This window comes from Scyliorhinus torazame, chromosome 19, assembly GCF_047496885.1.
Source record: "Scyliorhinus torazame isolate Kashiwa2021f chromosome 19, sScyTor2.1, whole genome shotgun sequence".
In the NCBI taxonomy this organism is placed as follows: Eukaryota; Metazoa; Chordata; class Chondrichthyes; order Carcharhiniformes; family Scyliorhinidae; genus Scyliorhinus; species Scyliorhinus torazame.
Genome location: NC_092725.1, coordinates 68,666,488 through 68,691,996, shown reverse-complemented (window position 1 = coordinate 68,691,996; position 25,509 = coordinate 68,666,488). Strand labels below are relative to the sequence as shown.

Genomic DNA, 25,509 nt, shown 5'->3' with positions numbered 1-25,509 from the left:
TTCACTTATTGGTCTTCTCTCTCTTTCAGAGAGAAAATACCTGTCATTGGCAAGCCTATTGGTCTTAGTAGTGATGCCAGAGTTAAAAATAAGTGACTTGCGTCAATTGGCATGAAAGCTCAAAGCTCTGTATGCCAAGAGGGAAAACCACAAAAACTAAAGGAACTAATTATGAAATTCCAAAAATACACTTGCCTTCATATTGTGAAGCTTTTCCATTACACCTTGATTGTTTACTGGTGCCTAGCAATGTGAAGATAAATTTAGAATGGATGTGCTTTCCATCAGGCATACTGGTACAGCAAGGAATTAGGGAGGCAGATGAAAAGTTGACCTTTATTGCAAGAGGGATGGAGTATAAAACTAGGGAACAGTTTCCACAACTAGGGCATTGGTGAGACCATACATAGAATATTGTCTACAGTTTTGATCACTTACTTTGGGAGAGATAGGCTTGCATTGCAAACAGTTCAGAGATGGTTTACCATAGGCCAATTCCTAGGCCATTTGAAAGGTTCATAGAATGATAGAATCTCTACAGTGCAGAAGGAGGTCATTCAGCCCATTCAGTCTGCACCGACCCTCTGAAAGAGCACCCTACCTAGACCCAAGCTCCCACATTATCCCCACCTAACCTTTTGAACAAGAAGGGCAATTTAGCATAGCTAATCCACCTAACCTGAGCACCCGGAGGAAACCCATGCAGACACGGGGAGAAAATGCGAACTCCACACATTCACGCAAGGCTGAAATTGAACCCATGTCCCTGGCGCTGCAATCTGCCTGTAGATCCCTGTGTGCGCAAAGCATGGTCTTCCCTTTTATTTTTCCCACTAATCTCTTCAGTCTTTTGACAAAGGACTTTGATGTGCTGGGGCACATTCTGGAGTACTCCAAAGACTATCTGAATGGTTTTTGTCTTCTCTCCTGCCCTCTGCCAGCAGAGGGCAGGAGATAGGAGCTGCTGATTGGCTGTTGCGGGGAAAATTTGCATCAGTGCATTGCGGTCACTGCATCCCGAAAATGTACCTGAGCAACACACCCTAGGTGTTCAAGTCAAGGCAAGCATCCAACAGAGGGCAGTAGAGTGGAGCTGCTGATTGGCTGTTGCGGGGAGAATTTCTTCAGTGTTTCCCTCCCTACCTCCTCCTCTAACCAAAAAAAAAGGAAACAATCACTGTAAGGATCCCAGCTGAGTAAAGATCAAGAGGCAGACTCGAGGGCAGGTAGAAGTGGAAAGAAGTTGAACTGTAATGTCTGCAGTGAAAGAGCGCGAGGGGAGCGACGGGCTCAGTGAATGAGTGCGAGGAGAGCGGCGGAGACTCAGTGAAAGAGTGCGAGGAGAGCGTTGGGGACACAGGATAAAAAAGAGCGCGAGGAGAGCGACGGGGACACAGGATAAAAGAGCGCGAGGAGAGCGGCGCGGACACAGGATAAAAGAGCGCGAGGAGAGCGGTGGGGACACAGCTGCCGGAGAAGCGGCCTTCAGATTTTCAGCAGGAGCAGTGGCAAGGGGTCTGTCGGGAAGGTAAGTTTTCCTCTTTAAAACCTTTAAAAACTTACCTTGAAGAGTGACATCACAGCAAAGCAGTGACCTGATTGGCTGGTAAGGAAAGTGCTCCAATTTGCAGTAGCTGGGAGAAATTTAACTCTTCGTGTATTGGTAAGTATTGTGATTGGTAAGTAAAATCTTTATTCCTTTCACTTATTCATTATTTGATATTATATTTGTAATCAGTTAAGGTAAAGTGTAAAAATGGCAGGAGATCCCAGACCCATGTTATGCTCCTCGTGCTCAATGTGGGAGTTCAGGGACGCAGCCGATGCCCCTGACTCCTTCATGTGCGGGAGATGCGTCCAGCTGCAGCTCCTATTAGACCGCATGACGGCTCTGGAGCTGCGGATGGACTCACTTTGGAGCATCCGCAATGCTGAGGAGGTCGTGGATAGCACGTTCAGTGAGTTGGTCACACCGCAGATTAGGATTGGTGAGGGAGACAGGGAATGGGTGACCAAAAGGCGGACAAAGAGCAGGAAGGCAGTGCAGGTGTCCCCTGCGGCCATCTCCCTCCAAAACAGGTATACCATTTTGGACACTGTTGGGGGAGATGACTCACCAGGAGAAGGCAGTAGTAGCCAGGCTCATGGCACCGTGGCTGGTTCTGCTGCACAGAAGGGCAGGAAAAAGACTGGCAGGGCTATAGTCATAGGGGATTCAATCGTCAGGGGAGTAGACAGGCGTTTCTGTGGTCGAAAACGAGACTCCCGAATGGGACGTTGCCTCCCGGGTGCATGGGTCAGGGATGTCTCAGATCAGCTGCAGGACATACTGAAGGGGGAGGGTGAACAGCCAGTCATCGTGGTGCATATAGGCACCAACGATATAAGTAAAAAACGGGATGAGGTCCTTCAAACAGAATTTAGGGGGTTAAGAGATAAGTTAAAAAGTATGACCTCAAAGGTAGTAATCTCAGGATTGCTACCAGTGCCATGAGACAGTCAGAGTAGAAATTCAAGATTAGTCAGAATGAATAGGTGGCTTGAGAGATGGTGCAGGAGGGAGGGGTTCAGATTTTTGGGACATTGGAAGCGGTTCTGGGGGCGGTGGGACCATTACAAATTGGATGGTCTACATCTGGGCAGGACTGGAACCAATGTCCTAGGGGGTGCTTTTGCTAACACTGTTGGGGAGGTTTTAAACTAATGTGGCAGGGGGATGGGATGGGAACCAGATTAGGAAGTTAGAGGTCAGTAAAGAGGCAGCAACTGAAGCCAGTAAGGTACTAGATAATAAACTCAATTTGACTAAGGGGAAGAGTAGACAGGGAAGAGATGATGAACGCAAAGGGACAGGTGGTCTGAGGTGCATGTGTTTCAATGCGAGAAGTGTAGGAGGTAAGGCAGATTAACTTAGGACTTGGATTAGTACCTGGGAATATGATGTTATTGGTATTACTGAGACTAGGTTGAGGGAAGGGCAAGACTGGCAACTAAATATCCCAGGGTATAGATGCTTCAGGATGGATAGAGAGGGAGGTAAAAGGGGTGGAGAAGATGCATTACTGGTCAGAGATGATATCACAGCTATGATTAAGGAGGGCATGATGGAGGATTCGAGCACTGAGGCAATATGGATAGAGCTAAGAAATAGGAAGGGTGCAGTAACACTGTTGGGACTTTACTACAGGCCTCCCAAAAGCGAGCGTGAAGTAGAGATACAAATATGTAGACAGATTATAGAAAAATGTAGGAGCAATAGGATGGTCGTGATGGGAGATTTTAACTTCCCCAACATTGAATGGGACTCATGTAGTGTTGGAGGCGTAGATGGAGCAGAATTTGTAAGGAGCATCCAGGAGAGCTTTTTAGAGCAGTATGTAAATAGTCCAACTCGGGAAGGGGCCATACTGGACCTGGTATTGGGGAATTATCCCAGCCAGGTGGTTGAAGTTTCAGTCGGTGATTACTTTGAGAATAGCGATCACAATTCCGTAAGTTTTAGAATACTCATGGACAAAGACGAGAGTGGTCCTAAAGGAAGAGTGCTAAATTGGGGAAAGGCCAAGTATACGGGGCTGTTTAGCACAGGGCTAAATCGCTGGCTTTGAAAGCAGACCAAGGTAGGGCAGCAGCACGGTTCGATTCCCGTAACAGCCTCCCCGAACAGGCGCCGGAATGTGGTGACTAGGGGCTTTGAAGCCTACTTGTGACAATAAGCGATTTTCATTTCATTTCATTTTATACCAAAATTCGGCAGGAGCTAAGGAATGTGGATTGGGAGCAGCTGTTGAAGGGTAAATCCACATTTGAAATGTGGGAGTCTTTTAAAGAAAGGTTGATTAGAGTGCAGGACAGACATGTCCCTGTGAAAATGAGGGATAGAAATGGCAAGATTAGGGAACCATGGATGACGGGTGGAATTGTGAGACTAGCTAAGATGAAAAAGGAAACATACATAAGATCTAGGCGACTTAAAACTGATGAAGCTTTGGAGGAATATCGGGAAAGTAGGACAAATCTCAAACACGCAATAAAGAGGACTAAAAGGGGTCATGAAATATCTTTGGCTAACAGGGTTAAGGAAAATCCCAAAGCCTTTTATTTGTATATAAGGAGCAAGAGGGTAACTAGAGAAAGGATTGGCCCACTCAAAGACAAAAGAGGGAATTTATGCGTGGAGTCAGAGGAAATGGGTGAGATTCTTAATGAGTACTTTGCATCGGTATTCACCAAGGAGAGGGACATGATGGATGTTGAGGCTAGGGATGGATGTTTAAATACTCTAGGTCAAGTCGGCATAAGGAAGGGGGAAGTTTGGGGTATTCTAAAAGGCATTAAGGTGGACAGGTCCCCAGGTCCAGATGGGATCTATCCCAGGTTACTGAGGGAAGCGAGGGACGAAATAGCTGGGGCCTTAACAGATATCTTTGCAGCATCCTTGAGCACGGGTGAGGTCCCGGAGGACTGGAGAATTGCTAATATCGTCCCTTTGTTTAAGAAGTGTAGCAGGGATAATCCAGGGAATTATAGACCTGTGAGCTTGACGTCAGTGGTAGGCAAACTGTTGGAGAAGATGCTGAGGATAGGATCTATTCACATTTGGAAGAAAATAGACTTATCAGTGATAGGCAGCATGGTTTTGTGCAGGGAAGGTCATAGGTCATGTCTTACAAACCTAATGGGCGGGATTCTCCGAAATGGAGGCAGAGTGTTCGCGCCGTCGTGAACGCCGTCGAGGTTCACGATGGCACGAAGCGGCCCCTATCCCAACCGATTCAGGGCCCGATAATGGGCTAGGAGCGGCGCTGCATCATTTACACGCGCCAGGCCTTGGCGCCGCGTAAAGGCGGCGCCGCATACATGACGTGGCCGGCGCCGCATAACTGGCGTAACCCACGCATGCGTGGTTGCCGTCCTCTCCGAGTCCGCCCCGCAAGAAGATGTCAGACGGATCTTGCGGGGCTGCGGAAGAAAGGAGGTCCTCCTTCAGAGAGGCCGGCCCGACGATCGGTGAGCACCGATCGCGGGCCAGACTCCATTTGAGGCCCCCCCCCGGTGCAGGATCCCCCCCCCCCCCCCGCAGGCCGCCCCCCCCCCCCCCCCCCCGCAGGCCGCCCCCCCCCCCCAGCGTTGCCACGCTGTTCCCGCCAGCAGCGACCAGGTGTGGACGGCGCCGGGGGAACCCGCCGTTTTGGGCTGGCCGCTCGGCCCATCCAGCCTGAGAATGGCAGGGGTGCCGGAGAATCGCCATTTTGGGTGCCTCGGGCGATTCTCCGGCCTGCGCCGCGCGGAACTCGACGGGGCCGTTCTCGCCGCTTGGGAGAATTGTGGGAGGGCGTCAGACCGGCGTCGCGGGAAAATTTGGCGACCCATGCGATTCTCCCAACCGGCACAGGAGCGGAGAATCGCGCCCAATAGATTTCTTTGAGGAAGTTAATTGATGAGGGAAGGGTTGTAGATGTCATATACATGGACTTCGGTAAGGCGTTTGATAAAGTTTCCCATGGCAGGTTGATGGAAAAAGTGAAGTTGTATGGGGTTCTGGGTGTGCTAGCTAGATGGATAAAGAATTGGCTGAGCAACAGGAGACAGAGAGTAGTGGTGGAAGGGAGTGTCTCAAAATGGAGAAAGGTGACTAGTGGTGTTCCACAGGGATCCGTGCTCGGACCACTGTTGTTTGTGATATACATAAATGATCTGGAATAAGGTATGGGTGGTCTGATTAGCAAGTTTACAGATGATACTAAGATTGGTGGAGTTGCAGACAGCGAGGAGGACTGTCAGAGAATACAGCAAAATATACATAGATTGGAGAGTTGGGCAGAGAAATGGCAGATGGAGTTCAATCCAGGCAAATGCGAGGTGATGCATTTTGGAAGATCTAATTCAAGAGCGGACTCTCCGGTCAGTGGAAGAGTCCTGGGGAAAATTGATGTACAGAGAGATCTGGGAGTTCAGGTCCATTGTACCCTGAAGGTGGTAACGCAGGTCGATAAGAGTGTTCAAGAAGGCATACAGCATGCTTGCCTTCATCGGACGGGGTATTGAGTACAAGAGTCGGCAGGCCATGTTACAGTTGTATTGGACTTTGGTTAGGCCACATTTGGAATACTGTGTGCAGTTCTGGTCGCCACATTACCAGAAGGATGTGGATGCTTTAGAGAGGGTGCAGAGGAGGTTCATCAGGATGTTGCATGGTATGGAGGGTGCTAGCTATGAAGAAAGGTTAAGTAGATTAGGATTGTTTTCGTTGGAAAGACGGAGGTTCAGGGGGGACCTGATTGAGGTCTACAAAATTATGAGAGGTATGGACAGGGTGGATAGCAACAAGCTTTTTCCAAGAGTGGGGGTGTCAATTACAAGGGGTCACGACTTCAAGGTGAGAGGGGGAAAGTTTAAGGGAGATGTGCGTGGAAAGTTTTTTACGCAGAGGGTGGTGGGTGCCTGGAACACTTTGCCAACGGAGGTGGTAGAGGCGGGCACGATAGCATCATTTAAGATGCATCTAGACAGATATATGAACGGGCGGGGAACAGAGGGAAGTAGATCCTTGGAAAATAGAAGACAGGTTTAGATAAAGGATCTGGATCGGCGCAGGCTGGGAGGGCCTTAGGGCCTGTTCCTGTGCTGTAATTTTCTTTGTTCTTTGTATAACAACCACTTTATTTGTCTCCATCCCGTTAAATTTGACACAAACCATGTTCATTTTGTCATCACAGGTCGTCTCTTTTAATATGTCTAAAGTGACACATGACAAATGTCAAGATATAAACTGCTTATCATTATGTTAACCATCATGCTTTCCTCCTCCATGTGCAGTGGCAGTGGCCACCGCTGCCAATGGCAATGATGAAGCTGTTGCTGACAGTGCTTTGATTGGCCAGCAGCTGTTCTTGAAGGCAGCATCATTAATAGGGATGACTGCGCTCATGGAAACCAATGTCTGGATTCAGCTCAGGGTTCCCCTAGAAACACCAGGCACCGCCTCCCACTTTTCAGCTTGGCGACAGCACTAAATTCAGCACCCATATTTCTTGTTAGGTTACATTATTAATCGGTTTTCTCCCTCGTTATTTTTGTGAATCATCCTTTGCTTTTGTAAAATGTTCCCAATCCTCTGATCCACCACTAATCTTTGCAACATTGCTCATCTTTTCTTTCAACTTGATACCATCTTTAACTTCAGTTATCCACGGATGGTTCACCATTCTTATAGAGTCTTTCTTTCTCACTGGAATACATCTTTCTTGTCTTAACTTGAATGTCTGCCGTTGATTATGTACCATCTTACCTTTTAGCTTATTTCTTCAGTGGGGTTACATAGGCCAGAATTTTCTGGCCCCTCACCCACTATGACCCATCCCGAACCCTCGTTCTTACTTACGATGTCTCCCGCAATGGCATTGGTGCTGGCCAATAGATGTGATGATGGCATGGAGCATCCCACTGTGTTCGCAACAAGAACATTGGAAGACGTGGAGCGCCGCTATGGCCAAATAGAAAAGGAAGGCTTTGCTGCGGTGTTTGTGGTGAAGAAGTTTCACTAGTATGTCTACGAGCGACACTTCTTCATCGTTAATGAACACAAGCCTCTGCCTGCCCTCTTTGTAGAGGACATGGGGATTTCCCCCATAACATCGACCCAGATTCAGCATTGGACACTCTTGCTCGCAGCATGAGTATTCTTTTCCAAATCTCCCCGGGGCCCAGATAGTTTACTCTGTTGCCATTAGTCACCTCCCGCTGCCCATGAGTCCCCCGCCTCCACCACTGGCAAGTGAAGTTGTGGCGACTCTGAATTTTATGGACACATTGCCGGTAACGGCTGTTCAGATACCGGCATGGACACAAAAGGATCCCGAATTGGCAAGGCTTCACCACATGTCATTATAAGGTGGATTACGGAGACTCCCAGATGCCCTACACCCACAAATTACAAGACATGTGTGTGGAAGCTGGTATCAGTCTGTGGGGGACTCACGTGTCGTCCCACCAACGGGTCAGAAATTGATCCTGAAGGACTTTCACAGTGGTCACCCGGGCGCCTCAAAATTGAAGATGCTGGCTCTAAGTTACGTCCTGTGGCCTGGAATCGATGGCCAGTCATGCGGAGTTACCCAGCATGTCAGGAACACCAAACTCTTCCACCTACAGCTTCCCTTCACCACTAAAAATGGGCAGATAAGCACAGGGCTAAATCGCTGGCTTTGAAAGCAGACCAAGGCAGGCCAGCAGCACGGTTCAATTCCCGTACCAGCCTCCCCGAACAGGCACCGGAATGTGGCGACTAGGGGCTTTTCACAGTAACTTCATTTGAAGCCTACTTGTGACAATAAGCGATTTTCATTTCATTTCGCCAGACCTTTTATGGGGTCCATGTTTCGTATCATTCTGGACACCCATTCCAAATGGTCAAAATCTAAAGGATGGCCTCGACTATATCAAGGGCCACCATAGAGAGGTTGAGTTCAGGGTTCATTCAGGGTTCACGGGATGCTAGAAGTCCCAAAACACCGTTCACAAGTGAAGAAATTGCCATGTTCACGAAGATGAACGGAATCAGATACATCAGAACCACCCCGTATCACCCGCCATTTAACGGCCCGGCTGAACCAGTCGTTCATACATTTAAAAGGGATGAGGAAGCAGACTGCAGGCCCCCTGGACACACGACTGCAAAATTCCTTTTTAAATATAGGACTACGCCGCATGTGACAACAGGGGTGGCACCAGCGGAGCTGCTGCTGGGCCACCATCTCAGGACCCGGTTAAACCTGATTTTCCCAATCCTGGATGGGAATGTAGAACTCCAGCAAGATACACAGAGACATTAGCATGACCATAGAACGCCAGGGCGGAATTTCCAAGTGAGCTCCATGATCTATGCCCGCAGTTTTAGAGTTGGGTCCTCGTAATCATAGTAGAGAGAACATGACCTGTCTCTTACAACGTCAAGGTCCACCTAAAGAAGCAAGAGCCCGCTCTATAGCTTGTCCGACCAGCAACGTTGATAACTCCGCCTTGCCAGGAACCACTCCTTAGTCAGGGAGTGCATCCAGCCATGGCCCAACAACTGAACCACCAGGGCGAAGATGGCTCTGGCTCAGAAATGGACACAGAGGCATCCACGCAGAACGCCAATGTCCTGTTTTGGACCCAGATCCCAGGAATAGCCATCCAGAGGTCACCCAGGAAAAGATGGTCAACCAATCGTTACACGCCACCCGACCCAGACCCGCCACAGGCAGAAGCTCAACCTCATGCAAAGTCTCCTCAGGTGGCTGCAGAGGGGTGAGGGGTGACTTTCGGACCGGGGGGGGGGGGGGGGGGGGGGGGTGGGTGGGTAAGGAAGGTGTCATAAGCCCCATGAGGAAACATTCCCCGTGGGGTTCGTGGAGTACGAGCTTCCTCGATAGTGGTCGGAGGCCCACTAAGCTGGGGCTCGTAAGATCGAGCATAAAAGCTGTCCCGAACAGGACCTGCCAACAAGTCACACATGGGAGCAGCAGCGTGTAGCACGAAATCTGGTAGAGGTGAGTATGAAGACACCACCTTGTCAGGTCTGTAACCTGTATATATGTCTCGAGTCGAGTGTTATTAATTTATAGTTATTGCTCAACCATACAAACCACTGGACCTCTACAAGTGACAAAATACAACCGTACAACAATAAGGCGTCATCATGAACTCTCAGGGGTGAAGGAGGAAACCTTGTTGTGAAAGATGGAAGTAGACAAGGGGACAATTCTTTGAGCTAATCCCAGAATTCGGATATGAATCAGTGTTCCTAATTGTGGCTCTGTTCTTCATGTACTCTTGGGTTAAGCATCACTGTTCTCGCCTGTAAATACCCCACCATGTCGCAAACAACCAGAATTTAACTTTTACTTCCCAGAATTTAGACAAATGATAGTGTGATCTGAATATGTATAATCTTAGGCACTTGTCCGGAAATGCACTTCTCCAATCTTTCATAGGGTGGACTGATCAACACTTTGGGACAAGAACAAAAACAGTTGATGAAGTAGCTTTAGTCTGCAGTGAGTACAAAATCGAACAGTCAGCTGGAAATGGGTCACGAATGTTTCCTCCAGTTCTTTCTAAGCTACAACTAAGCCAACCTGTATATTCTTCCTCGCTGGAACACCAAGGAGGTGAAAGACGAACATCACTTCCCTTCCCAGCATTTCAAACCATGGGTCTTCTCGCCTCCTTCAGTCTTTCCTTTCTCATTTAATCAACTTTTTAAAAAAAACTGTAGCATCACGCAGTCACTTTCTGATTTGCCTCAACGTCTTTCATTGTATTTGCAAACTTGACAGCGTCCAGCATGTTGCAGCTTGGCATTCACCCAGTGAAACGGTGAAAACCGTTTCCAGAAACGGACCCAATAGCCTTGAAAAACACATTCAGCAAAAAGACTAAATACCTAAAATGGAGGATGTTTATTTTGGTGGAAGACTACAAATGAAAATAACAATTAAATAAATACTTATTAGTGTCCGACTCGGTCATTCTTTCTGTCCTCATTTCCGCCTGTGTTTTATGCATTTAGATAGCGAGGGGGCCATATTTACATTACATCATTCTGAACTGCTATAGTTTTTCAAGCGATAGGCATAGATGATAAACTTACACTTAATACTGAACCTCAAAATGATTCAGCTGACATCCCTGCTCTAATTTCTCTTCCTATTCAACACAGAAAATAACTCAGCAACACCATTTGTTCAAGGGGTATGCGTTACAAACAAATCCACTGAGCTTACAAAGCCTTGGGAGCTCTTTTCTCCTGGTGCTATAATAAGACTCATTAAGAGGTCACTGCACAGTTTGAAAGCTGCGATGTATTATGAAAATTATTTTCCTTCCAGTCAGCTTACAAGTACCATGCACACAGTTCAATGGTAGGTGCGTGCTTTCTCGCCACATTCCTGTCCCATGAGTGCCTTAGCAAGCTTATCGGGTGAGTAGCTACATCTTGTGGACAAATCCCAGTCACAATCTGTACTGGGGCTTCTGATTTTGACCAGGGCTCCTTCAATTGGGTTCAGGGTGCCCAGTTGAGGAGAACTTGATCAGTGCTTCCTTTTCCCTGACTGGTGGCACGTACAGGTGGACAGCAGGTGAAGGTAGGATTGGCCTCAGTTACGACGCCACACATGGTCGTATCACCTTGCTTGCCCTGCCTGCCTAGGCTCACACGTGAAGTACAATCACGGGAGTTGAGGGACAAGGGAGGCAAGTTACTGGAAAACAAATCTGGAATCACACCACACAAAGTGCCAATAGCTTAAGAGAAGAGGGGCAAAGAAAGAACTTGAAGAAAATGCAGGAGGTATAATGATATATATGGGATGGACTTGTGGTACAGCACAACATGGTGAATGTAGATCTCCTCTGCATGAATACCATAACACATGAGCCCACTTAGCAGAGTGGCTGTCATCTCAGAGTAAAACGATCCGAGACTGAAGCAAGTTATGAATGAATCTTAGTTCCAAAATGGTAGATCTGACCGAGCTAAAAATCTGTGAACAATATTGCAGTTGGTGTAACCAGAAAGCAAGGTTGGTGTTGATGATTCAAACTCACGACAGAGAAAATAAGAGTGCAAAATTAACACGCAATGACTTACTGTGGCCTGGAGGCTTCAGCTTGGTCAGTCTGAAGCTTTTCTCCACCTTCTACTTCCATTGTGCAATACACAATACGATTGGCTGCCACTGATTTCAGCCCTTGAACCTCCATTATAACAATCTAAAAACAAAATAAAGAGGCTTCAGGAACAGCAAGGTAAGATCTTTGAAAACATATCATTTCTTGCTACTTTAAGAACAGCGCAGCTGAAGCACTTCACTTTGGCACACTATTAATCGCATCATGAATGGTGCACTGGACGTGACATTCAGGAATGTTTAGCTGGAGGTCAGAGGCACAAAAAGCTCTGACCTCTTCGCACTGATCCGCTAATGGGGAATTGTAGCATGCAGATGAAGTAAAAATGGCCCAGCAGTACCAAGGCTTGGGTGTTCAGTTGAGCGGAGCTAGCACCGAGTCCAGTCATTCGTGCCCTGGAAGGATTTCTACTGAGCCTTGCATTCTGTTTCACATATGCTAAACCAGTTTTCTTCCTTGGCACTGACATTTTCATAGTCCAGCAGCTTAGGAGCCACCATTATCATGATATCCCTCAACCATTCAAAGGAATAGTCATATCATTCTGAAATCACAGAATTATAGAGTCTACAGTGCAGAAGGAGGACATTCGGCCCATCAAGTCTGCACCGGCCCTTGGAAAGAGCACTCTACCTAAACCCATACCTCCACCCTGTCCCCGTAACCCAGTAACCCCATCTAACCTTTCTTTTTGTACATGAAGGGCAATTTAGCATGGCCAATCCACCTAATCTGCACATCTAAGGGCAATTTAGCATGGCCAATCCACCTCCCTGCACATCTTTGGACTGTGGGAGGAAACCGGAACACGTGGAGGAAACCCACGCAGGGAGAATGTGCAGACTCCACACAAACTGTGACTCAAGCTGGGAATCAAACCTGGGACCCTGGTGAAGCACTGTGCTAACTACTGTGCCATCGTGCTGCCCACTATGTGTTATTAGGCACAGCATAAACTGCATTAGTTGGGCATCTATTTCTATTATCAACTGCTCAAGGCTGGGGTGGACATATGACGATTTATAAAAGCCAATTACTCAGCTACTCACTAACTTTATTCCTGGAGGCATAAGTTGGTTTTTAATTTGTAAGGGTCATCTCAGTTGGAAATATCTTTTCTTTGGCAAGGGTGTATCAGCTGAAATGCTGCTTCTACTAAACATCCAATATTATCACTTCAGTTAATTCATGTATTGAAGTGTTATCCAGTGCACCAAGCTATTTTCCTGATATCGGGAAATGGATCTGAGTGGTCCAGTTTGTTTTACAACAGTAAAGCCTATCCACTGCAAATATCACTGAACAGCAAGAGTTCAAATTTTAATCAATCACGTGCAAAGTAAAACTGTTGGCAGGCATTCAACATTTTGGATGTTCACCTTCAGGACCTCAGGCACAGGGACTGGTAATGCACAGCCCTTTCTGAGCCACTGTAAGTGGGTGGTGACCTGAAGCTGTGCCCGAGCCTCGTCAGACTCCTCCAGAATGATATTCAATGAGCAGGGCAGCAGCAAAAAAAAAAACCATGCCAGTCCTACCCAGTGCCCGGACTTCCCCTTCCCCGACAGTCCCTGCCAAGAAATCCATCTCGCAGCCCCTCAACAGCAGCTGCCGTGTAAACTCCTGGCCTGGGTATTTCGAGATGCACCATGAGGATTAAATGCGAGAAGGCCTGAAAATTATTCAACTGAGGTGGCCTCTCATCATTGGCCCAAGGGTAGCTCCTGACCCTGGCATCAAAAGTGCTATGCAAAGATTGTACTCCCGGGCCTTACCAATATGCTTTAGTTTTGACAGTTAAATATTTACCAGAATTCAGCTCCATTCAACTCTCTGAGGTAATGTCTGTCCTGTTTGCTGTTTATTCCATTTCATTTCTAACCTCAACTTTTTACTTTGCCCATTAAACGTTTCGACCCAGGAAAGCAAACTGACAAGGCAGAGCAGTGAGGTGCTTCAGAATATCACTGGCATTTGTGTGAGGGGGCAGCTGTTTAACAGTGGGTACATGTGGGTCTAAAATAAGACCAGAGCTGACTGACTCCAGCTACAGGCTTTTTTGGGCCAATTCCTCCTCATGCTCTGTCTTTCTGAAAACTATGCTTTACTGCTCCTGAGGTAAAACCTGCTCATATTGCTATAACACACCTTGAAGCCACTGAAGCAGATACATGGGTTTCCCAGTGACCAGGGGTGCAGGTTACTCGATAAATCCCGCCCATAAAATGGAGTAAAGGCCAAGGTGCGGCTTCTATCTGTCCCAGAAAAATGTATTTTGTTGGCTTGTCAACAGTAGATGTTTTGGGTGGGATCTTTCTGTCCTGTCAGTGACAGGCGTCATAGTGGGCGAAACGTCCCAAAATCTGTTTCTCATCAGCGTAAAAAAAAGTTTGTGATTGTCCGCTCCCTACGTTCCTGGTGGGTCAGACAGCCCGCTGCACCCAGTCGGGAACTGCATTTGCATGTATTTAAATGTCATGCATTATAAAGCCAGCTCACTAGAATCACTTCCCCACTCCAGATGAACAGACCACATCAGCGGCTAACGAGACTGGCGTCAGCCATGACCGGATATAAGAGATGTGCACCAGGCAAATTGCACTGCACTCGTGACTTTGAGGTGCATTTGCCTACCTTGCAGTGCAGTGAGCTCGCTGCTGCTCTGATTCTGTGCCAAGGTGCGCAGCAAGACCTGTGATAGCTCAAGGGGGGGGGGGGGGGGGCTGGGGGCAGGAAAGACTGGAGAAGGGGACACACAGATGCATGACTGGGAGACTGTAATTAGTCAGGATGAGAAAGCATAGACTATCCTGGGCAAGGACACAAGATGTGATTGGGGCAAAACCATAGAAGATCCTGGGCAAGGGCACAAGAGGTAGTAAGCTCGAAAAGGTTAGATTGTATTGTGGCTCCGCACCACAATTTAGAGGGCTGAACTTAGAATGACAATCTTTGTCCCAGTCCAGGGAGGGGGAAGTCCTGTCAACCAAGCCCAGCATGGTGTGTGCAGGGTGTGGCCAGTCCCTCACACACATCAGTCCCGGGGGTTTCTGGCTTCATGCTGGGCCGCTGATGGCACAGCCACAGTCAAGGGAGGCATCTGAACCTGTAGCTGGGAAACAGGTAATGTAGGGATGGGCACTGGATGGCCTCATGGAGACACATGGGGTTCTCTGTATGTCACAGTGCAACAGGCCTTAAGGTGGAGAGCAGTCAGGTCCCTCTGGGGAATCGGGGTCAAAGATTTCAGGGGTGGGACAGGGATATCCATGCGATGACAGTGGGATCAAGGATTAGAGGGAGAGGAAGGCAAGTGATTGGAGGGAGGGAGACCTGAACATGGTGCTCCTCCAGCATGGTCAGAGAGATTTCCACAGTCACAGTGGGAATAGGATCAAAACTGGTCTGGTAGTAGAACCCTCAGCACCACTGTTTCAGAGCCAATGACACAGCACTGAGGGGGTAGGCCGACGCCGGAGGAATTTCCACCCCGCCAGCTGGCGGAAACGGCCTTTGTTGCCCCGCCAGCTGGAGCGGAACTGACATCTCCGGGCGGCGCATGCGCGGGAGCGTCAGCGGCCGCTGACAGTTTCCCACGCATGCACAGTGGAGGGAGTCTCTTCCGCCTCCGCCATGGTGGAGAACGTGGCGGAGGCGGAAAGGAAAGAGTGCCCGGCACAGGCCCGCCCGCGGATCGGTGGGCCCCGATCGCGGGCCAGGCCACCGTGGGGGCACCCCCCCAGGGCCAGATCGCCCCGCGCCCCCCCACAGGACCCCGGAGCCCGCCCGCGCCGCCTTGTCCCGCCGGTAAGGTAGGTGGTTCAATTTACGCCAGCGGGACAGGCAATTTATCGGCGGGACTTCGGCCCATCCGGGCCAGAGAATCGAGCGGGGTGGCCCGCCAACCGGCGCAGCGCGATTCCCGCCCCGCCGAATCTCCGGTGCCGGAGACTTCGGCAACCGGCGGGGGCGGGATTCACGCCAGCCCCCGGCGATTCTCCGACCCGGCGGGGGGTCGGAGAATGTCGCCCCTGGTCTTTACGGAAAGGCCCACTTTCTCATCAGCTTCAGAGCAGGATTTGGCAATGAACTGAAGCTCAGTTTCTGAGCAAGCCCACACACAATTGTCATCTGCATACTTAAGATCAACAACTGAGGTTGGAGAAATTTGATCATCTGCCTTTTTATGGGTTTGCAGCTTTTTCTACAATGTAATAATACAGCCCTTTCCTCCTTTTTCACAGTGACCAGAGTGTACTTGATGAACTAGCTCCATTTTCGGATAATAGGGAAGGATTACTGCAGGATCATGTCACTGAGCGCAAGACCCAATTCACCATGGGTGCGATTTAACTAAGTGGGAACAAAGTCCCATAGCTATCGTGTTTAGCCGCGTGTTTCCTGGCACTTGCAGCACCAAGAAACACAACGCTATCCAACGGCACTCGGGTTAGATTGAGGGCCTCAGTGGGGAGAATGCGACCGAGGCCTCATTTCCTATACCGCCGGAACTCCTCAGTGTGGCGGAAGATCGGGACACCAAGCCCCCAACTTGAGCCCCTACCCCGCAAAGCCCCAACTTACAATGAGGGGGTCCCCAGTTCCCCTCGCATCCCCTCCCTAACACCCACGCAGGTTACCCCAACCCGATTGCCACCGCATGGAAAATGCCAACCTGGTACCCTGGCAGTGCCCCTGCAAGCTGGCAGTGCCACCTGCTCATCTTGGCAATGCCAGGCTGGCACTGCCATGGTACAAGGCTGGCAGTGCCAGTGCCCTGAGGGCAAGAACCAGTGGGCCTCCGATCTCCTGAGATACCCCTATGAGTGCTGTTCTGTGTGGTCCCTGTTGGTGGAGACCAGTACTAAACGGTGCTCTCCCGATGTTTTCGAGGCAAACGGGATAGATCGCAATACCTCGGGTGCCTTTGGAAATTAGAGTGAGGCTACCTCTAATTCTAACTTTGGAAGGGCTAAAAATGACACTTCCAGTTTTCACACTCTCAATTCTGTAGCTTCTGGCAACTTGACTATCAAATTCAGACCAAAATGTCAGATTCATGGTGCTATTCAAAGAGAAATGAATTGAGGTTGATAAATGGTTTCATTGGCAGCCATTTAAAATCAAATCCCCTGTCTCGGAGCTTAATTCAAACACAGCTGTCAGTGGCTTATTGCAGCGGGATCCCAGATGAGGACAAATTCATTCTCGATTTTCTACAAATGTCAACATGCTAACAAATCATTTAACAATGTGACAGCAGCAAATTAAAAATTCGAATGACTCATGTATTCCCATGGGCTACGCAATTAACTGACCTCCAGCGTGAATGACAACACAACATCAGATTTCGAGAGCTGGACCTCATTTTCATCTCCAATGTCCAAAAAAGAGGAGTTCTGGGACCGCTTCAGCTTCTGAAGTTTAAACTCTGGACCCCCTTTCGCCACTGGCAGACTTTCCAGGTTAGCCATGAGCAGGTTGACTGAAGATTTCAGCTCTTCGATGTACATATTCTCCATATCCTTCTGGACAAACTTTAGAAATTTCCGCTCCTTCAAAAACAGGGAGAGTAGAATAAAGAACAAATCTAGATGTGATGCACATCATGGTGCGACTGCCAGAGAGCGATTGGCAGCTGACATTCTTAAAGTGGTACTGCGAATGTGCAGCTAATGGTGTAGGGGCTAACAATATAAACAAAGAGTTTTCCTACCGCCCATCTCCTGCTGGGTGCTTGTCAGAAGTGTGCCCTAAGTTTAAAGTGTCCGGAACATGGCCTTTATTTGTGGTTTTAATTCATTACTCTAAACCCAATGGGTGGGATTTTCCAACAATGGAGGCAGCTCGCCAATGGCCGCCAATATGATCTTCCAGTCTGGCTAATGTCCACGGCTTGTTGCATGGTTCGCCCGTCCCACCACCGGGAAATCTGCCACGGGTGGGGGTCACCTATAGCGGGACTGGAAGATCCCTCTCAATGAATCCTGGTCACATGCCCGGCCTTTGGCAGAATCCCTGTGTCTGGAAATAGGACAAAACTGGAACTCCTTTTGTCGCCAGTAGCGACCACTGGCTTCTGGGATAGGGTCTCCAATCTTCCTAGGTTGTCCTGGAGTTTCCAGGAATTGAGGATGAATCTCCAGGGCACCACTGTGAGCTGCCAGGGAGGAAAATCATAAGGGCATGAAAAATAAATTGTGCTTTTTAACAGAACTTTCTTTGAGTACCTCTGCTCGTTATTACAAAGTATTGGAGTTGAGAAAAGATATTAGAGTGCAGGTCCAGAATCATCCAAATGGGTAAAGAAGAATCTGTTGACTTTCCAATTGATGTGGGATGGGAACATACTGTGAGGATACTTGTCAATTAATCACTGGTGAGAGCTTGGGGGTGGGAAGCTCAGGATGCAGAAGATCATGTAATTAAAAATGAAGAACACATCCAACTGGAGTAATCAAACGTTTTTGAGGCTGCTATTCAGGAGATCTGTCCCACTGCCCCAGAAAGAGAGTAAGGACTTCAGATTTGCAACTGGTGAACTGAACATTTCTACATGCAAAAGGCAATCTGTCCGATGAGCTTTTCACAACTGACACGGTCACTTATTATAGATGTGGGCGCAAAACGTTTTGAGGGGATTATTGCTCCTGGACAGGGAAGTGTGCATCATCGGCAGGATCTTTGATCCTTTTTATGGAGACTTTCAGTCACCTCATACCCCGAAACAACCACAATGCTATAGATTTTGCATCTCAAACCTCAATACATGCACAATGTGGGTAAACTTACATTATTTTATTTTAAATATAACAAACAACAAATAAATTCATAGCAAATATAATATTAATTTTCTGACAACACTTACCTTAGCCAATTGTTCAGCCATCTGCAGCCTCCCGTCAAGTTCCCGCCGAATCTGAGCCGCTTGTTCATCAGCATTGTCCAGCTAAAGTAATGCACAGAACACATCACAAGACATTAAGCTTGGAAAACAAATGGCAAAAGACACCCCATGCTGCAAATCTGAAACAAAAGCTGAAAATGCGGGAAATGTCCAGCAGGTCGGGCAGCTGCTGTGGAGAAGACGAGCGACAACTCTGGCTGGATACATTGCTGGAGGGTTTGTGGTTATGACATCCCATCTCTCACTTCCACTGTTAACCTTCCTGTGACTTTTCTGCCGGATTGCACGCAGCCATACCCTGGATATCGATCTCCAATTCCTGGAGATCCCAGCACAATCCTGGAGTATTGGCGACCCGCGTGGATATGGAAGTAGAGTTAACTTTTCAAGTTGATGACGTTTTATCAGGGGTTCAGGAACCTATCAGCAATTGCAGATCCCCTCACTTAAGTGGAGAGGTTAGAAAATGAAACAAATGCAACAATTTTCTGTAATCTTCTCCAAAATAAACATTGAATTTTAACCCTTAGCTCAATCTTGAAATCTGCAAAATGTTCTGACCAAAGAAGGATGGCTGGCACCTCTTGGAAAATTAATTGAAATGTGAAAATTGACTTTCTTAAAAATACATGTTTCTTGTACACATCAAGAATGATGCAGGGGAGCGTGAAATGCTGTGTTTTTTGAATGGTAACTTGGATAGCCCAAAACAAATTGATCCAAGTGGAATTGATGATGTATCTACTGAACTAAAAACAATTGGAGGAAATTTGCAAGCAAGAAAATTGTTTCAAGGGTACCAGGGGAACCTGGAATGTGTGCTTAATGTAGGTCACTCATTTCGGGGAGCTCACGGCAGCACAGGTTCAATGGGTAAGATCCAGAGCTAAAAGCGATTTTACATTCTCAGGAGCTGTTTTCTGCATCTCATGAACAAGGTCATCAAATTCCAGTTCGACTGTTGCTTGCATTCATCATGAGGAAGGTTCACCAAAAGCAAATCGTTAAAGTGCAGACTATAAGACCATAAGACATAGGAGCAGAATTAGGCCACTCAGCCCATATAGTCTGCTCCACCATTCGATCATGGCTGATATGTTTCTCATCCCCATTCTCCTGTTTTCTCCCCATAACCCCTGATGCCTTATTAATCAAGAACCTATGTATCTCTGTCTTAAAGTCACTCGGTGACCTGGCCTCCGTAGCCTTCTGCGGTAAAGAGTTCCACAGATTCACCACCCTCTGGCTGAAGAAATTCCTCCTCATCTGTTTTAAAGGATCGCCCCTTCAGTCTGAGGCTATGCCCTCGGGTTTTAGTCTCTCCTTCCAGTGGAAACCTCTTCTCCACGTCCACTCTATCCCGACCTCTCAGTATTCTGTAAGTTTTAATGAGATCCCCCTCATCCTTCTAAACCAATGAGTAGAGACCCAGAGTCCTCAGCCACTCCTCATATGACAAGCAGCTAATTCCGGGGATCATTCTTGTGATCTCCTCTGGACCCCTCCAAGGCCACCACATCGTTCCTTAGATACGGCGCCCAAAACTGCTCACAATACTCCAAATGGGGTCTTATTTAGCCTCAGAAGTACCTCCCTGGTCTTGTATTCCAGCCCTCTCGACATGAATGTAAAATTGCATTTGCCTTCCTAACTGCCAACTGAACATGCATGTTAACCTCAAGAGAATCCTGAACTAGGACTCCAAAGTCCCTTTGTGCTTCAGATTTCTGAAGTCTTTCCCCATTTAGAAAATAGTCTATGCCTCTATTCTTCCTACCCAAGTGCATAACCTCACACTTTTCCACATTGTGCTCCATCTGCCACTTCTTTGCTGCCTCTCGTAGCCTGTCGAAGCCCTTCTGCAGCCACCCCCCCGCCCCCTCCCACTTCCTCAATACTAACTGTCCCTCTGCTTATCTTTGTTTCATCTGCAAACTTGGCAACAGTGCCCTCAGTTCCTTCTTCCAGATTGTTAATGTATATCGTGAACAGTTATAGTTCCAGCACTGACCCCTGAGGCACTGGCTGACATTCTGAAAAAGACCCCTTTATCCCCACTCTCTGCCTTCTGCCAATCGTCTATCCATGCTAGTACTTTGCCCCTAACACCATGGGCTCTTCTCTTATTTGGCAGCCTCCTGTACGGCACCTTGTCAAGGGCCTTCTGGAAATCCAAATAGATCACACCAACTGGCTCTCATTTGTCTAACTTCCAATTTTGACTTTTGAAGAAAGTATTGGACGATTAAATCTCTACTCTTGTCATAATTTACAGGCTGCCAAAGTACCGCCACAATATTAAGCATCCGATTATTTCTAAATTGGATTCTGAAGCTCCTGCGCTAAAATTCTTAATGGTCACCAAATAAAAATAAAATACTTTAAAATAAAATTAGCATCCCTACAGATTATGCATCTGTAATGTTTGAGGATTAATCCTTAAAGAATCAAGCCATTTGTTCCTAACGCATATTTTCTGGCTAAAAATGGCAAGGCAATGAAGTCAGATTGATAGGGCTGATGATGCAGATAGTTAACTACATTCCCACATTAAGTATAATAGCATTTATTTACAGATCCATAGGATCAAAGTCCCACTGCAAGAATGTCCCAGCTCACCATTACTTGCAACGATTTAAGCCTTCTGGTCTGAACGGTCTTACATAACCAGTGCTCAATAACTTGGCATTTGAAGGGCCCTCTGCTGCGCTTTTCCTTTCCTAACATATCAATCAAAAGTTCCTGTAAATCTTCTGAAATATAATAATTCAAATATTCACTGAGTGTACAGCTGTAAAGAGGAGTTGCCTATCAGCAGAGCTATCAATTTTGAAGAATGTTAGAAGTGAGGTTTATGATCAATGAGTAAAACAGATCTCAGAACCCCAGTCCAACAAAGGAGCCATCAAACATGTCAACCATGTCATTTCGGAAAATGAGTTGGTGGGCTGAAAACAGGGGGCCGAATTCTTCGCCGACGAGATTCTCCATTTTGCTGGAATGCCTGGGGTTTGGGAAACTCCACTGACCAGCCGGCGAAACAGAGAATCCCAGAGAATTCTGGTGTGGCGGGACGGAGAAACCCACCCAGGATTCATCGTAAAACTCAGAGTTGGGAGATCATTATCACATTTTGGGCAGGGTTCTGAGTTTGGGGGACAATGGGCATGGTTCTCCATTTCCCAACGCCGATTTCACATTCAGTGATCAGGCGGAGAATCCCTTTTTACGACGGAATCGGGAGTGACGCCTGTTTGTACAGTTTGTTAGTACACAGGTAAATGGAATGTTTTTTTTTAAATTTAGAGTACCCAATTAATTTTTTTCCAATTAAGGGGCAATTTAGTGTGTTCAATCCACCTACCTTGCACATCTTTGTGTTGTGGGGGTGAAACCCACGCAAACACGGGGAGAATGTGCAAACTCCACACAGACAGTGACCCAGAGCTGGGATCGAACCTGGGACCTCGGCGCCGTGAGGCAGCAGGGCTAACCCACTGCGCCACCGTGCTGCCCCTTGATAAATGGAATGTTGGCATTTATTGCAAGGGGAATGGAATATCAGAGTAGGGAAGTTTTACTGTAACTGTCCAGGGCATTGGTGAGGTCACATCTGTAAGTCTGTACAGTTTTGATCTCCTGATTTGAAGAAAATACATAATTGCATTAGCAGTTCAGAAAAGGTTCATTTAACTCATTCCTGTGATGAAGGGTGTATCTTATGAAGGAAGGATGGACAGGCCGGGCCTATAACCATTGAGGTTTAGAAGAAGGCAAGGCGATCAGATTAAAAATTGAACATCCTGAGGGGATTTGACAGGGTAGATACTGGAAGGATGTTTCCACTTGTGGGGATGGCTAAAACCAGGGTTCACAGTCGAGAGGTCTCCCTTTTAAAAGGGAGATGAGGAGAAACGTTCTCTCTGAGGGTCATTAGTCTGTGGAATTGTCTTCCCCAGAAGCAGTGGAGGCTGAGATTGAATTTAATCAAGGCTGAGTTAAATAGACTTTTGATAGACAGAGGGAGACGATGGTTATGAGAGACAAACATAAAAATGGAACTGGGATCACACACAGTTCAGAATGATTTTATTGCATGGCGGAGCAGAGTCAAACGGCCAAATGGCCCATCACAGCTCCTATGTTCTTAAAGAAGCCACAAAAAAAATCACTCTTCACTTACAGTTAATCCTTAAACTGGCCTTGCAGTGGGCTCTACCTTGAAGTATTGTTGGCCTTGATTACAAATAGCTTGTAAAATAGCATTATGCAACAGTGGCAAAGGGTAACCATGTTATAAGCAACTTTTGGATTATGATTGCTAGATTGCTGTGCATTAGCTATAAGGCATCACTACAATGGAGATATGTGCAGTGTCGGAGTAGAAAACAATGAGGGTGAAATTAATGGGAAGTGATGACATGGAGAATAAATTGAACGCTTGTATTTCGAAGTTTGATTCCGGCCTGTTTCCACTGATTTGATACTCTGAGATTGGAGGATTGCTGAGATATTGTGTGCCTGATATAGTCCTTGTATTAAAATAGAACAAAGGATTGAATCTGTAGGTATTGGGCTGCTTCACTCTAAATGCAGTGAAAAGGCAGGCAGGCGATGGGTGCATTGGCAGAGCATGAGGGCAGGCATGCCAGCTTGTAGTAGCAGAGGCAGCACAAACAAATCAAGTTTACCCCACTTCCATCAGCGAGCAGTCAAGACTTCTTCACAGTAGCTTCGTACAGGATAAATAGGTATTAGATCTGTTAAAAGATGAATCAACAGATTGCTTGGGATGGGCTGGCTGGAGTGTAAAGAAAAACTAGAGCTGAGCTGTTCGCAAAGACAGTTTGAACAAATTATGCTGCCACATCCTTTCAATGTCTTTTTGGCAGCAAGCAGCTCCACTGCTTCAATCAAAGTTATAGTGATGCTGATTTTCCACAGAAATCAGACCAGTGCCTCAAAAGGTCAACAGTTGCTGGCTTCCTTCTCAGATCGTGTTGAGGTGCAAAATGCCCCATGTTTAACACTATCGAAGGGTATCAACATATCGGCGAGGATCTCATCAGCAGAGAAGCTATGGCTTATGACATTGTAACTTGCTCATCTGACTGCTGCCAACCCAGCCCTGTCGGCCCTGCAAAGTCCTCCTTACTAACATCTGGGGGCTTGTGAGAAAATTGGGAGAGCTGTCCCACAGACAAGTCAAACAACAGCCTGACACAGTCGTACTGACGGAATCATACTTTACAGCTAATGTCCGAGGTATAACTATCACCACCCCCGCCCCTGGATGTGCTGTGTCCCACCGGCAGGGCAGGCCCAGCAGAAGTGGTGACACAGTGGTATACTGTGGGGAGGGAGTGTCCTTGGGGGTCCTCACATCGACTCCAGACCCCATGAAGACTCATGGCAACAGGTCAAGCATGGGCTCAGAAACCTACTGTTGATTAATACATCACACACCAGACCCCGCGCCCCATCCCTCCCCCAACCTCTTCAGCTGATGAATCAGTACTCCCATGTTGAACACCAAAGACCAAAGAACAATACAGCACAGGAACAGGCCCTTCTGCCCTCCAAGCCTGCGCCAAACATGGTACCTGCCTAAACTGGTCGGCACAGGCTTGGAGGAAGCACTGAGAGTGGCTATGTTCTCTGGGTGGGGGTCTTCAATGTCCATCACCAAGAGTGGCTCGGCAGCACCACCACAGACCAAGTTCACTGGGTCCTTAAGGTCATAGTTGCGATACTGGGCCTGCAGCAGGTGGCTCGGGAACCACCAAGAGGCACGAAACATAATTGACTGCATCCTCACCAACCTGCCTGCCGCAGACGCATCTGTCCATGATAGTGTCGTTATGAGTGACCACCCACAGTTCTCAAGGAGACAAAGTCCCATCTTCAAATTGAGGATACCATGCATCGTCTTGTGTGGCACTACCTCTATGCTACCACCAGCAACTCCAGACTGGGCAACCATGAGGCACTGTGGAGAGCAGAATTATACTCAACCACAATTGTAACCCCATGGTTCAGCATATCCCCACTCTACCATTACCTAAAAATGAGGTGTCAACCTGGTGAAGCTGCAACACAGGACTACTTGTGTGCCAAACAGTATAAGCAGCAAGCAATGGACAGAGCTAAGTAACTCCACAACCAACGGACCTGATGTAAGTTCTGCAGTCCTGCTACATCCAATCATGAATGGTAATAAACAAGAAAACAAGTCAGTGGAGGAGGAGGTTTCATAAATATCCCGATCCTCAATTATGGAGAAGCCCAATGCAACAGTGCAAAAGATAAGTCTGAAGCATTTGTAACAATCTTCAGACAGAAGTACCAAGTGGATGTACGATCTCGGCCTTCGAGAGGTCCCCAGCATCACAAATGTCAGTCTTTAACCAATTCGATTCACTACATGTATTATTAAGAAATGGCTGACGGCATTGGATGCTGCAAAAGCCATGGGCGCTGTTAATATTCTGTCATTAGTATTGAAGACTTCTGCTCCAGAATTTGCCGCACCCCAAGCTGTTCCAGTACAGGTACATCACTGACATATATCTGGCAATGTAGAAATTGGCCCAGGTTTGTCCTTTACACAAATCCAACCTGTCCAATTCCCGCCGCTTCAAAATATCTTGATCATCCATGAAATGATGGAAGAAGTCATCAACAGTGCTATCAAGCAGCACTTGCTTAGCATTAACCTGCTCACTGGTGCGCAGTTTGGGTTCTGCCAGGATCATTCAGCTCCTGACCTAATTGCAGCATTGATTCAAACATGGACAAAAGAGCTGACCTCCAGAGGTGACGTGAGAGTGGCTCCCCTCACATCAAGGCCACATTGGATTGAGCGAGGCATCAAGGAGTCCTAACAAAACAAATCAATAGGAATCAGGGGAAAAACACTTCAG

General features: G+C 47.4%; 1 protein-coding gene across 15 annotated transcripts in view; it reads right to left on the bottom strand.

The window, feature by feature from the left end:
* Positions 1 to 25,509, bottom strand: part of cadps2 (Ca++-dependent secretion activator 2) — a 1,044,194-nt gene that overhangs the window by 573,711 nt on the left and 444,974 nt on the right. For all 15 annotated transcript variants that reach the window (XM_072484477.1, XM_072484475.1, XM_072484478.1 and 12 more), the window contains exons 4-6: positions 18,548 to 18,628; positions 16,998 to 17,234; positions 11,639 to 11,760 (exon numbers count right to left, since the gene is read on the bottom strand). In XM_072484477.1, coding sequence (XP_072340578.1) covers positions 11,639 to 11,760; positions 16,998 to 17,234; positions 18,548 to 18,628 — 440 coding nt within the window. The remainder of the gene's footprint in view (positions 1 to 11,638; positions 11,761 to 16,997; positions 17,235 to 18,547; positions 18,629 to 25,509) is intronic.